This window comes from Cydia amplana, chromosome 18 (genome assembly GCF_948474715.1).
Source record: "Cydia amplana chromosome 18, ilCydAmpl1.1, whole genome shotgun sequence".
NCBI lineage: Eukaryota > Metazoa > Arthropoda > Insecta > Lepidoptera > Tortricidae > Cydia > Cydia amplana.
In genome coordinates this window covers 15,100,627-15,115,462 of record NC_086086.1, presented here as the reverse complement: position 1 = coordinate 15,115,462, position 14,836 = coordinate 15,100,627, and the positions used below count along the sequence as shown (strand labels likewise).

Here is a 14,836-nt window from a genome sequence, read left to right as displayed (position 1 = left end):
ATTGTCAACGATAACAATATGCAGACTTGAACCTTGACAACCAGTAATAGAAGTCAGTTTTGAATGGTAAATGTTGCAAATTAGCGTTTCGTGACGTATGGGGTGTGTTTGTTTTGTAGGAATAAAATATTTTTGATGTCTTGTTTTTTATTTATTTACATGAGTGGCCCGATTCGAACTTTAAGATACGTCTAGTTACGATGAGACGAAAAAAGTGACGTTTTTGTTTGAATCGGGCCGGAGGTCTTTTTGAGCAGTGATAATAAAACACTTTCACAGCTGAATTAAAAAAGCAAAATTAGACATCTACATTAATTTTACGATAGCCAATTGATTTAAAGGGGCCCACTGGTTACCAGTCCGCCGGACGATATCGGCCTGGCAGTTAGAACAAAAAGTTGACAGTTCCGAACAACTAACAGGCCGATACCGTCCGGCGGACTGGTAATCAGTGGGCCCCTTAATAATTATGTGTCTTTGGCGCGTTGCGTGACAGGCCACGCAATATACGACATAATATTTGCAGAATGTGCTACGACGGCGTAGCGAATTCTCGTAGCGGTGCTCGTAGCAATTCTGGGTAGGGTTTTCGTAGACCCTCTACGCTAACAACTGTGACGTGTAGAGGTTTTAACAAATCCTTTTAACTTATGTTTGTAGTTGAAAAAGCCGACATAACGTTTTTATATCTTGTTTACTGTTCATTAATTTAAAGGGGCCCACTGATTAACAGTCCGCCGGACGGTATCGGCCTGTCAGTTGTTCGGAACTGTCAACTTTTTGTTCTAACTGACACGATACCGTCCGGCGGACTGGTAATCAGTGGGCCCCTTAACACTGACTTTCTTTCACGAGGTGTTAAGTAGATGTTGTTATAATGTTTCAAGCATAGAAGAGAGAGAAAGAAGAATAACATTTTTCTTATTAAAATTGAATATTACTAATTATGATTTTGAATGCTATATGACGAACAGAAATAAGGACTGCGATATAATATTCAATTGCTCAAGGGTTAACTGGAACTAATGATGTGTGTCCTTTCATGTTTTATGTTTCTTTTTGTACAATAAAGTATTTTACTACTACTACTACTAATATTAAATAGCTGTCTGTCTGTCTGTATATGTATATGGTTAGATCTTTAAAACTACGCAACGGATTTAGATGCGGTTTTAATAGATATTTAATAGTAATTCAAGAGGAAGGTTTATGTATAATTTGTTAACCCGTGCGAAGCCGGGGCGGGTCGCTAGTTTTTTTATAAACTAATCGTTACGGGGGTCAGCAGCTGATGCCTCTTCTCTGATCTTTTAAATATTAACACGAATTTTTATTCATATTTTGTGAAAATACACCGAATAATTTAATAGTACTATATTGGTAAAATGTAACAGGATGGCACAAAAATACGTTGACATAAAACGTTAAGGAATAATTCTCCTTTTTAACATAGTATATTAGGTATAACATAATTTAACTGAAATAAAAATAATTATATTTCCTTAAAATAAATTTTCTTCGGATTTGATACGTAAACGCAAAGCTTTATTAGAAGTAACATCAATAGTACACGTATTTTTGGGTCAGCCTGTAAAATAAATGTAATAATAAAACTGCATTTTTATTCAATATACTGTACAGGATGTAGCCTGTAACACGAGCAAAAATTTAAACTGTAAAGTGTCATTCTATGGAACTTGCTAACTATGTAAACAAACCGCCATATTGAAACTGTCAAAAACACTGACTTAATATAAAAGAAATAGACACACAAAGCAGAACAAAAACGTCAAGAAATGTGGATCCCAATGACGTTTCGCACCATTTGCATTGATGATAAAAACGCTTACGTAAATTTTGAGTCAAGATAAATGTTTCGTACAGAAAAGAGCTTAATGTCGTAAGCATTAAGTGTCAAATTTGCAAACATAAGTACCAACACTGTTAAAAAATTTAGTCCGATGGCACTAAACGTAACGTATTTACGTCAAACAACGTCAAACGAGAATAATGAACGAATGGAGTCAATTTGGTACACTTTAATATGTATTACTGTACAGGAAAACCAATTGAAGTAATAAATAAAACAAATTTAATTTAATCGGGAGCTCAAATAAAATTAATTCGTGGTTCAAATTCAAACAAATTAAATTTTTAATTCGTAAGTATACGTCTTTAAATACTAATTTCCTTGAAATAAATTCTACTTATTAAATAACTGTGTATTTAAGATCTACATTTACTCATAGCACGGGTGCACGGGGAAATTTAGATACTGATTGGATTTTTTTTATAAAGTCTACCTATACTTTATAAAAAAAATCCTGTGGTTGTCACTGTGTTCCGACAGGTTTAGCATTTACAGTTAGTCGATATAAGCCCTTATTGGTGGTGTATATGTCGGAAACAGGGAAATGGGCCGAACACACAAGTGCCGTTTTGCCTTGTTTAAAACTGCATCACCCCTATCTCTTGCTATAATTAAATAGCAGTCCACTTTGCACGTCGCATAGGTTTTCTTGGAAATCTTCAATTTAAACATAATATTATTTCTTATGAATTCCATATAAAAAAAAAAAAATATTGACCTCACATCGACTCATTAGAATTTTGTTCCTTGACATCCCTTCTTTGGTACTAACAAATTAATTTATTCAAAACCATAAAATTACCACCAGATTACATAAATTATGTAATGCTATCCAAAGAACTAACCGAAAGAAATACATTCCATTCTTTTTCCTTGCTTTATCATTGTTATTTTTACATATTTTAACGGCACATTTCGTAATTGTTGACAACTTCACATTTGAGCGTTTCAAACAAGACTAAACGAAAAAGTAATGCATGATCTGTTTTGACATCACTTTTGTGGGGCCATTTTTGGCGGCTGATTGGGTATCCAGTTCTTTATACTATATCAATGGTCAAAAAATAAGAATTTACTAGTGACGTTTGTTTGCATAGTTAGCAAGTTCAGTCAGCAGCAGATGTTGCTAAGCGGGCGAGGTGTTCAAAATTACCTCGACACGCTCCTATTCTCTTAAAAATAAAGTCGCGTCAAGATCATTTTGAACACCTCGCCCGCTTAGCAACTTCTGCTGCTGACTGTTCCATAGAATGACACTTTAGGCTGTATTATGTTAGATAATTAATTGATTGCTTATAATGGTTTTTAAATTGTGTATTGCTTGACATTTGTATAATTATAATCAATTGTTATTTTCCTACTTGACGATCATAATATAAATTCGTATAGATTAGTGTAAAACAATTTATATTGTAATTTCATATTATGAAATAAATAAATCTAAATCTAAATCTATTCCTCAAACTAACCTGAAACTTCAGGTCAGGGTAGTTTCAGGTCTGTTTTTCAATTGTTTAACAAATGGAAAGCGGTGGTTAAGGCCGAGCGTGCCGCAAAACATTTAGCGGTGACATTGGGTTCACTTTCATGTCGCACTCAATATAATTATTATGTACATACACTACACACGTAATCATGACCTGGCTATTGTTGAGTCATATTAAATACAAATAAATAAATAAATATTATAGTACATTCTTACACAGATTGACTAAGTCCCACAGTAAGCTCAAGAAGGCTTGTGTTGTGGGTACTCAGACAACGATATATTGTATAATATATAAATACATAAATAGGTACATAGAAAACACAAGACTCAGAAACAAATATCTGTGCTTATCACACAAATAAATGCCCTTACCGGTCTCGAATCCAGGACCGCGGCTTCACAGGCAGGGTCACTACCCACTAGACCAGACCAGCCCTCAAGTATATCAAGTAAATTTCGTAATACCTTAAAAACCACTTTTTAAAACTGATTTAAACTTTCACGATTTTCACTTAATTTTAATAACTGTCGTAGTTTATTTCGCTCACATCAATCAGCGTGAGCTAACGTCAAGGTCGTGTCAAAACAGGATTAAAATCGTAACAAATTGTTAAATCAGAACCGGCTTCCTGGATTTCAATCAAAACAAACGAAGCTCGAGCTTTTTAAAAAGTTTGCACCGCGGGTTACGCTCTGCGGCAATTATTAGCACCTGCAATAATATGTATACAAGTTTCGCCCTATTACAATGGATTAAACTACAAAATTGTATAGGTATATTTGACATTGCCTGCACTGTCACCACAATAAAGGGATTTGTGCAAGACGTATATAGGTCACGTCAGGACGTCTTTAATATTTCCTTGCTTTTGTAAACCAGACATATCTTAAATATGACGCTTAGAAATTTTTATATTTATTCGTGATGTAGGTAATATTTTTGAAGTAAAATTTAAATTATATAATTTAACATACAAAGAAACATGACTGGACATATTTTAAATTATACCTACTTACAATTTTATCTGCTAATAATATGGGTTTTAAATGTAGGTATATCAAAACGAAACGCTCAAAATATTGTAAAACGTTTTGAATCATAGGTGTTGTTAATTTGACCATAGGTTTTGAGTATATATTTTTTCTTTTTACAGTATTCATAATTAACAAGTTTTTTTTTCATTGTATTGATTTTGTAAATTTTATTTAATTTCCTAATGATAATATTCACTTAATCTTTATACCTATCATTATAATAACAATTTATTTCACGAACGCATTTATAGTACATATTTTGCATTTTAAATTATTAGCTTTGCGTTCAAACGTTGTATGTTTTGAACAATAGAAGGATCCAAATCAATTGTAACGCAGCGGCTTATGACCGTATGACACTCACGAAATCATCTACAATAATCTACATAAAACTGTAAACCTACTAATTGCCGCACTCACTCACCTACAGCCATTGATATAGTATAAAGAACTGGATACCCAATCAGCCGCCAAAAATGGCCCCACAAAAGTGATGTCAAAACAGATAATGCATTACTTTTTCGTTTAGTATTGTTTGAAACGCTCAAATGTGAAGTTGTCAACAATTACGAAATGTGCCGTTAAAATATGTAAAAATAACAATGATAAAGCAAGGAAAAAGGATGGAATGTATTTCTTTCGGTTAGTTCTTTGGATAGCATTACATAATTTATGTAATCTGGTGGTAATTTTATGGTTTTGAATAAATTAATTTGTTAGTACCAAAGAAGGGATGTCAAGGAACAAAATTCTAATGAGTCGATGTGAGGTCAATATTTATTTTTATTTTTATATGGAATTCATAAGAAATAATATTATGTTTAAATTGAAGATTTCCAAGAAAACCTATGCGACGTGCAAAGTGGACTGCTATTTAATTATAGCAAGAGATAGGGATGATGCAGTTTTAAACAAGGCAAAACGGCACTTGTGTCGTCCCTCCTGTACAATATATGTATGAAATACTAATTGCTGGGTTCACATATTATATACATATGGACGGCATGAATATATATAAATTACACATTTATATCATTAGAATGGAAAGATGAGTCGACCAACTTTATTCCACTCTACCTAATTATGTGTATACAGATAAAATGAGGACTTGCCTCTCTCATGTGGTTGTATCACTCACATGAATGATTCAGTTTTACTTGGTGCCCTTCCATCTCGTTTAAGCTCTGTGTGGTTGCTAACCCACATACTACTTAATGGCTATGCACCTCCAGTTGGGCATCGGTCGACTTGCTCCGGTCTATACAGGGCCATATCCCTGGTGACTCTTTGCACATTTGTCACTTAGCCGGACGGGGGGGCTATGCCCCCCCGGAGACCTCCACCTTCCCCATAGTCTCGCCACGGTTGCTCCAACTCAGTCGACCGTGCCCGTGTGTTCCCGGACACACCTCAAATACATGTCCAATTTCCTTGACTACCAAGTGTGCAGTGCACTGCAAGATTGGACTACTACTAACGGAAAGAACGATATGCTATAACCGTCTCCTCATCTTTCCACCTTATGATGCACGTTTATGTCGACATAATAATATGGCAAAGCAAACACTCACCTGATGTGTTTCTGATGGGGCATTGGGCCTCCTAGAAGCTCGTGGCTCCTAACTGATCTTACTACCACGATCTCCGCTCATTACCTCGTGTACGCGGCACTCCTTTTCCCGCCATCTTATTCACAGTACCATCAAGCAAAAGTTAGTCAGAACAAGTGGTGTTACCACACATCAAAATATAGACTGACATTACTAGTTTTGATACATACCGACTTTTATATGGCGAATCGCGCTGTGCGCGACACTCCACAGGCAAAAAAGAGTCTTATTGCAGTAGTGTGAGCAGGTGACGCGTCCACTCCAGGATTTTCTCTCTGGCTCGAATAGCAGCGTCCCTCTTAGTTCTAGTTCCCGGCAGGATACTGTCAGGGTTGGAAGTAACTTCCTCAGATCTTGATGTCTCAGTATCCATCATAGATTCTTGCACATTCATTACTTCCTCAGCAGCGACTACCTCGTCATGATTCTCAGGTACTGGATTGGTTTGTGGTGGCTGTATGCTATCGCTTGCGCTCGGGGCAGCATCCAGATCCAAATACTCAATTGGCGTGTCTAGAGGTGGTGCAGTTTGTTCCTCCTCAGTCGCTCCAGTTTGTGGAGAGTCATCTGTTTCAGTCTCTAGCGGGTAGAGATGACCTACAGACCGAGTCATTATGGAGTCTCCAACTTTAACTTTAGCGACCCTATGTTTACCATCTGCACTCCTTATGAGCTCTGCTATCTTCCCGACTTTCCATAACTCGCGGTTTTTTAGATCTGATTTTATTTGAACGATGTCCCCTAGTTTAGGTTCGCAATCAGAGACAGTTCTTGGTTGTTTAGGAGAGTTTTGGTATCTCTCCCTCAGACTCGTCAGGTACTGTGCCATGAATATTTTCTTAAATTCCTCTAGGATTATCAGACCCTTCTTCCAGCTTTCTATTAGATTAACTTGAAGTTTGGAACTGTCTACCGTACAAACACTGTTCATTGCTGGAGTCAAAGTTAAGCATTTCCCCAGGCTTAGGAAATCGGCTGGTCTTAATATGTGGATCACTTCGGTTCCAATTTTAGTAAGTGGTCTTGAGTTGACTACAGCTTCTACTTCTTTTAACACAGTTAACAGCTTGCTGTCTCCGAGAAGGTGCTTTTCGAGAGTGCGCTTTAGAGAATGCTTCACTACACCTATCAGTCGTTCATAGAATCCACCATGCCACGGAGCCAGCTGAGGTATAAACCTCCATTCAATTCCCTTTTCAATGCAATATGGCTTACTAACAACTTCAGATGTTAGTTTGAAACATGTGGCATTGTCTGAATACAGTCTTTGTGGTGTGTTTCTAGTAGCAGCAAATCTTCTGAGTGCCAGGAGACATTCTTCTGCAGTCAAGTTGTTAACAATCTCAAGATGAATGGCTCGAACAGCTAAACAAGTGAATAGGGCAACCCACCTTTTCTGTTTGCCAGTTGGGGTGTTCACATAAAGAGGTCCAAAATAATCTACTCCACAGTACGTGAATGGTGTGCTATAGTTCACTCTTTCAGTAGGTAGATCAGGCGCAGTTGGCAGACGATAAGGGCCACCGCCGTGTTTGACACACCGCTGACATCTCGAGATCACTCGTTCCACCTGACGTTTACCTTGTGGAATCCAGTACTTCTCTCTAATGAGACTAAGAGTATGTGTAGTGCCAACATGATAATTGCTTTCATGAGTTTCCTTGATTATCCTTTTTGTGAATTCACAGTCTCTGGGAAGCAATATAGGATGTTTCATATCATAATTCCATGTGGTGTTGACCATTCGTCCTTGACATCTCAGTACACCATCCACATCTAGAAACAGTCCAAGATTTCTAGTCAGATGTGTTACCTTTCCTGCAATCTCGTTGGCGAAATGAAGTTTTTGCAGTTTCTTTATTTCTGCTATAGTACTAGCTGCCGAGTTCAGTGAAGGTGGTGTGTCCTGTACTGAGTAAATCTCTGGAATGTCGTCACTTAAATTATTGTTTGTCAACTGGTCGATTTGGTCTTCAATTTCCATCTGTTGGTTATCATTTGCTTCAACAGTTCTTGGCTCATTTCCTGGACCATCATCAGTTTCCGGTATGCTACTGTGTCCACTCTGGTCCAGGCCCTCCGCAACAGAAAGGACTGTCATATGGTTCATATAGTATCTATCTATAGGCCACATTGTCTCATCCTCTTTTAAGAATGTGGGACCATTAAACCAAAGTTCCTTGGATTGACTCCATCTGTCAGGCCTTGTGGCAACATCAGCTGGGTTCATTTTAGTGTTGATATAGTACAACTCTGCTCCCATTTGGTTTTTTCTGATCTCTTCTACTCTGTTTGATACGAAGGGCAGTAACAATTTATCTGACCGCATCCATCCATGTACGACCAAACTATCGGTCCACAACATTTTCTTGCTTATTGGAAGAGATAGGTTCTCTCTCACATATTTCAAGAGTCTACTTGCTATGAGCAAACCCAGTAGCTCTAATTTCGGGATATGAAGTTCACTTGTGTCTTCACCTTTGGCTATCCTAGACTTTCCCATTAAGAATGAGATTGATGTGCCTTGGTTGCTTCTTGTTGTTAGATAAATAACAGCAGCATATCCAGCCTTTGAGGCATCAGAAAACCCATGTAACTGGTATGTTGTCTCTAGCTCTGGATTGACATTTGTTACACATCTCGGCAATTCCAGATTTACTGCTGTTTTTATTACGTTCAATATTTCCTGCATGGACTGCACCAAGTCATCCGGTAGGTTGGTGTCCCATTTATGTTTTTGATCACAGATGCTCCGAAACAACACCTTCAATGGTAAGGTTAATGGGCAAATGAAACCACATGGATCGTAGATCCGGGCTAAAGTACGAAGTACCTTCCTCTTAGTGTTGACTGGTGCATCTTTGTCAAAGTGTTGATCAGTAATTCTTAATTTCACGGTGTCCCTTTTCACGTTCCACGACAATCCAAGAATTTTTACTGTATTTTCATGTTTTGCTTGCTGCTCTGAAGGCACAAGATCAAGAAATTCCTTATTATTTGATAACCAATCTCTTATATTCATAGATATTTGCCCAAAGGTTTCTCTCGTCTTTTCATAAATTTCTTGCGCTTCTTTCACAGAGTTCGCTCCAGTTACTAGATTGTCTACATAACAATTGTTAGCTATATCCTTCAGTAAGTTTCCATCTGTCTGTGACATGTGATATCTAATAGTCGCTGTCAGGAGAAACGGACTTGAAATTATGCCAAACGGGACTCGGCAAAATCGAAGATATAACAGATTGTCTCCCGTTAGGTCCTTTGTGATGTCTTTAGCCCACAGAAATCTTGTCACATCACGGTCCTTCTCTTGAAGTCCTACCTGCAAGAATGCCTTTTCTACATCGGCGACGATTGCTATTTTCTTTGTCCTAAACTTCAGAAGAAGGGCTGTGAGATCCTCAAGCATGGAGGGCCCACTATACAGACATTCGTTCAGGCTTTTCTTGTCCATGCTTCTCATTGAAGCATCGTACACAATCCTCCCGCGTTTTCCTTCATTTTTTACAATGTGATGAGCAAGGTAGTGCACAGGGTGTTCGGTGTCATTCCTATGTGGTTCAACTATTTCAATGACATTTCCGTTTAGTTGTTCCTTCAGAATATCATCATATTCTTGCAGCGTTGCTGAATCCAATCTATTGACCAAGCTCTTTAGTCTTCCTAACGCCATGCCGAAATTTACAGGAAGCTGAGGTGGATATTCAATCCATGGCCACGTTACTTCATAACGTCCATTGTTGTATTGTATGGTGTCATTGAAATGTTTTACAGCTTCCTCTTGTCTAGTGGCTTTTGGAGAGTCATTTATGCCAATACACTCAAGAGACCATAGAAATTTAATATCAATGTTCCTGAGCGGTAAGTCCGGTTCGGTAAAATAAGGGCAGCTTGAACTATGACAGTGGCAGTAAGTAGTCACAGTTAGAATATTTTCTGGGGTAGTGCGTTTACGGTTTTCATCTCCAGAATACAGCCAACCAAAGTCAGTATCGATCAAATACAGGTTATCCTTAAGTTGTATCTTCTCCTGACGTCTGAAACCTTCATAATAATCGTTCCCTATTAAGAGGTTCACATTTTCACCAATAGAATCGTCATCGGCCGCTAGATCAACCCTTGAGTGATCAAATTTAGCTATCGGTAACTTCTCAGTAATATGTGGAACGATATTTACTCTTACTTGTTTTTTGGTGCCACGCTTGGTTTCTAACACAACTTCCACTGAAGGGCTCGGCATTTCCTTTGGAATAGTTTCTCCAAACGTGAACACTAAGAGTCGGTCTTCATTATCCGGTAATAGCTGTAGTTTGGAAGCAGCCCGTACAGTTATGTAACTCCTCTGTGAGCCACAGTCCAATACAAGTCTGCACTTATGTTTGCTTGTTTTGTTGTTGTTGGGGTTGCTGATTTGTGCCACTGCTGTCTGTAAAAAATTGTATTTATTTATATTTGCTATATAGCACTTTACCATTGTTTGCCAACTGACAGGCAAATCTTCCTTACCTTTTGGCTTTGGACACAAAAGCTGGAGGTGTCCATCACCACATCGGTAGCATTTTATTTTTCTATGGCATTGATCTGTATTATGGTTCCGTTTCAGACACTTGTGACATCTACCAGACAGTTGCTTTTTTCTAGATTCATTGTCACTGTACCTCCTGCAATCCACACTATTATGATTTTGGAGCTTGCAGAAAATGCAAGGTAACCGGGTCTTCTTTTTTGGAGGAATGTTATCTTTAACGGGATTTTCTGCTTTCCTTTTTAAGTTTCTTCTTGGTCTGTATTTTGAGTCATTTTGTACTGGATCAGATCGAGTTTGGAGAACTTCAGTAGTGATGACTTGTTTCGTGTCCAGTCCTTTTGGTATTGGTTGGGTCTGGGCTTTCTCCATAGCCATAACAATGTCCAGTAAAACCCGTCTGACTGTCGAGGTTGAATTATCCGTTGAATGTTGAGGCATAAGGTGATATTGGTGTAAAACTTCTTCTGGAAATTTGGCAAGTATGTTTGCCCGTAGGTGGTTTCCTGCTGTGTCTTCACCTAACTTTTCCAGGACCCGCAGATGCCGCTCAATCTGGTCTAAAGTATGCCTACAACTGGAAGCCGAATATTCTGCTCGACCCAAGTTGGTAAGCGCAGTGTAGTGGACATCTATCAGAGCATCGTTCGACCCATACCTCGACTTGAGAGCCTCCACGGCAATGGCATAATTGTGATTTGTTATACTGATGCCCGCTACAGCTTCCATTGCCTTGCCCTCCAGACTACTTAACAAATAATTAAGTTTATCAGCCTCGGCCATGGGCTGGTTGTCTACATTGGACACAAACCGATCCCAAAATTCTGACCATCGTAGCTGATCACCATCAAACTTAGGTAGTTGCAGTTTTGGAAGTTTAATATTCATTTGTTGTTCCGTTGTTGTATTATGCTGATCAGCTACAACTGCCATGGATGTCTCTATATTCACGATTAAATCCTCCGCCTGTAGTTGAATCTCCATAGCCTGGTTAACTACAGTAGCTTCCGGGTTCGACGAGGTAGTCGTATAGTGCCGTATTTCATTTTGTAGTTTGCTAATTAGATTCTGTAACTGTCTTATCGTACCGGACCCACTTCCAATTATGAGATCACCGGCATCGTTAGACTGAATGTTTTCGATGTATGTTTTCAGTTTATTTTGTCGCATTTGGACCATGTTAGCCAGGATATCTTCCATTGTGAATAGGTACAATTTATCACTATCCTTCCCTTACGTATGCTTCACACGAAACCCCTGACTCCGTGTTTTATCCTCTACGAACTGAAATTAACAAATAACAAAGGATTTTACTTCTTGGCACCGCCGAAATATTGCAGCGCGTCGGTACTATGCACGTAGAGTAGAACATGATGCATATTTACCTTGATCCGTGATATATTTCCTATTGATCGTCGTATTCTATCAACAACTATTCACTGTCACACCGAAATATACTCGCAAAACACTAATCCAATTAGAATGGATAATTCTAATTAAAGTTATTTCCCATTTAAAAATACTCGACCACCAGACAGCAAAATTTTTCATGACAAGTTTGGCGTTTGACAACAAACGAAAAGGCGGCAAATGCGAGAAGAAAATTCCATAGTAGTGTTGTCACACTGAGATTACATAATACCGATTTTGACTATTCGTTCAATTCGTAAAACCCAAGAGTTTACTGAACAAATATTTATCGTTTACATATTTTTGCAAACTAAAACAAGATTAAAACTTGTTTAATATTCACCTTTGTATTAATATCACCTAAAACATTATATTAGTTTCAAGTATCGCTCACTTCAAACGAATCGGTTAGAATCGATTACTTGGGAACGCACTAGCACCATAGACATTCGTATGAAACGAATGAATGGTTTAAGTTATTATTTCATTTAAGTGCACTTTACACGATATTCTACTAAAATTAATCCTAGTTTAAGCTTTACATACACTCGTGCTATATTTTTTCTAATTATTTGCAGTTGAAATTTTTTCAAACTTTCTACGCACTTCCAAACCACGCAATTATCCTTTTACTCTTGAACTGTGTGCCTTTCAGTTCTCCCCTTTTAGAGACTGACAATCACTCAGTATAAAAGGACTTATGAACTAGTATAATTTCAAAATACAAATATACATATTTTCCTTACTACTAAAATAAATGGTACTCAGATTAATTTCTTTATTATTAAACACTATATAACATGATTGCAACAGCAAATCATGATAAAATAAATAATTTTGATAAAAATAAGCCTCGCTTATCCGGCTCATTTATATAGTTATCCCAGCACGCTCCACCAAAATGTCGTCCCTCCTGTACAATATATGTATGAAATACTAATTGCTGGGTTCACATATTATATACATATGGACGGCATGAATATATATAAATTACACATTTATATCATTAGAATGGAAAGATGAGTCGACCAACTTTATTCCACTCTACCTAATTATGTGTATACAGATACAATGAGGACTTGCCTCTCTCATGTGGTTGTATCACTCACATGAATGATTCAGTTTTACTTGGTGCCCTTCCATCTCGTTTAAGCTCTGTGTGGTTGCTAACCCACATACTACTTAATGGCTATGCACCTCCAGTTGGGCATCGGTCGACTTGCTCCGGTCTATACAGGGCCATATCCCTGGTGACTCTTTGCACATTTGTCACTTAGCCGGACGGGGGGGCTATGCCCCCCCGGAGACCTCCACCTTCCCCATAGTCTCGCCACGGTTGCTCCAACTCAGTCGACCGTGCCCGTGTGTTCCCGGACACACCTCAAATACATGTCCAATTTCCTTGACTACCAAGTGTGCAGTGCACTGCAAGATTGGACTACTACTAACGGAAAGAACGATATGCTATAACCGTCTCCTCATCTTTCCACCTTATGATGCACGTTTATGTCGACATAATAATATGGCAAAGCAAACACTCACCTGATGTGTTTCTGATGGGGCATTGGGCCTCCTAGAAGCTCGTGGCTCCTAACTGATCTTACTACCACGATCTCCGCTCATTACCTCGTGTACGCGGCACTCCTTTTCCCGCCATCTTATTCACAGTACCATCAAGCAAAAGTTAGTCAGAACAAGTGGTGTTACCACACATCAAAATATAGACTGACATTACTAGTTTTGATACATACCGACTTTTATATGGCGAATCGCGCTGTGCGCGACAACTTGTGTGTTCGGCCCATTTCCCTGTTTCCGACATATACACCACCAATTAAGGGCTTATATCGACTAACTGTAAATGCTAAACCTGTCGGAACACAGTGACAACCACAGGATTTTTTTTATAAAGTATAGGTAGACTTTATAAAAAAAATCCAATCAGTATCTAAATTTCCCCGTGCACCCGTGCTATGAGTAAATGTAGATCTTAAATACACATTTATTTAATAAGTAGAATTTATTTCAAGGAAATTAGTATTTAAAGACGTATACTTACGAATTAAAAATTTAATTTGTTTGAATTTGAACCACGAATTAATTTTATTTGAGCTCCCGATTAAATTAAATTTGTTTTATTTATTACTTCAATTGGTTTTCCTGTACAGTAATACATATTAAAGTGTACCAAAGTGACTCCATTCGTTCATTATTCTCGTTTGACGTTGTTTGACGTAAATACGTTACGTTTAGTGCCATCGGACTAAATTTTTTAACAGTGTTGGTACTCATGTTTGCAAATTTGACACTTAATGCTTACGACATTAAGCTCTTTTCTGTACGAAACATTTATCTTGACTCAAAATTTACGTAAGCGTTTTTATCATCAATGCAAATGGTGCGAAACGTCATTGGGATCCACATTTCTTGACGTTTTTGTTCTGCTTTGTGTGTCTATTTCTTTTATATTAAGTCAGTGCCTACAGCTATAAAAAAAAATCGTGAATTCACTTTTGCTCCTCTTTAAGCAAGCAGCATAAAAATATTATAATATTAAATGGGCATAATTAAGCCAAAATTATCCATCTTCATGAAATTTTCATTTTAATGCATCACTTCTCTTTTAGAGAAAGTATTTTTTTTTGTCAACAAAATATTCAATATCTTCTCTACTTAATTACATTTTTATAAACGAACGCATATAAACAAACGTGTGCATTTTTAACTGACAACTCTTCCACAAACACATCTAATTATTAAATTTATAACCTACAAATTTCCGAACGCACCCATTTTTTTTTTAAATCGTAAACTCACCGGCAAGCGCAGCGAGCAGCGACACCGCGAGCGCGAGCGTGCCGGCCGCCATGTCTGAGCGGTGGGCATGCCGTACGCAG

At 37.8% G+C, this 14,836-nt stretch overlaps 2 protein-coding genes across 2 annotated transcripts in view; both read right to left on the bottom strand.

Annotated features, from left to right (window-relative positions):
* Positions 1 to 14,836, bottom strand: part of LOC134656343 (integral membrane protein DGCR2/IDD-like) — a 75,804-nt gene extending 60,968 nt beyond the window's left edge. Inside the window, exon 1 of the mRNA XM_063511861.1 lies at positions 14,757 to 14,836. Coding sequence (XP_063367931.1) covers positions 14,757 to 14,808 — 52 coding nt within the window. The 5' untranslated portion in view covers positions 14,809 to 14,836. The remainder of the gene's footprint in view (positions 1 to 14,756) is intronic.
* Positions 6,231 to 10,723, bottom strand: LOC134656554 (uncharacterized). Its single transcript, XM_063512114.1, has 2 exons — positions 10,511 to 10,723; positions 6,231 to 10,430 (listed from the first exon to the last, which is right to left on the bottom strand). The coding sequence occupies exons 1-2, from the start codon at positions 10,544 to 10,546 to the stop codon at positions 6,231 to 6,233; spliced, it is 4,236 nt and encodes a 1,411-aa protein (XP_063368184.1). The 5' UTR covers positions 10,547 to 10,723.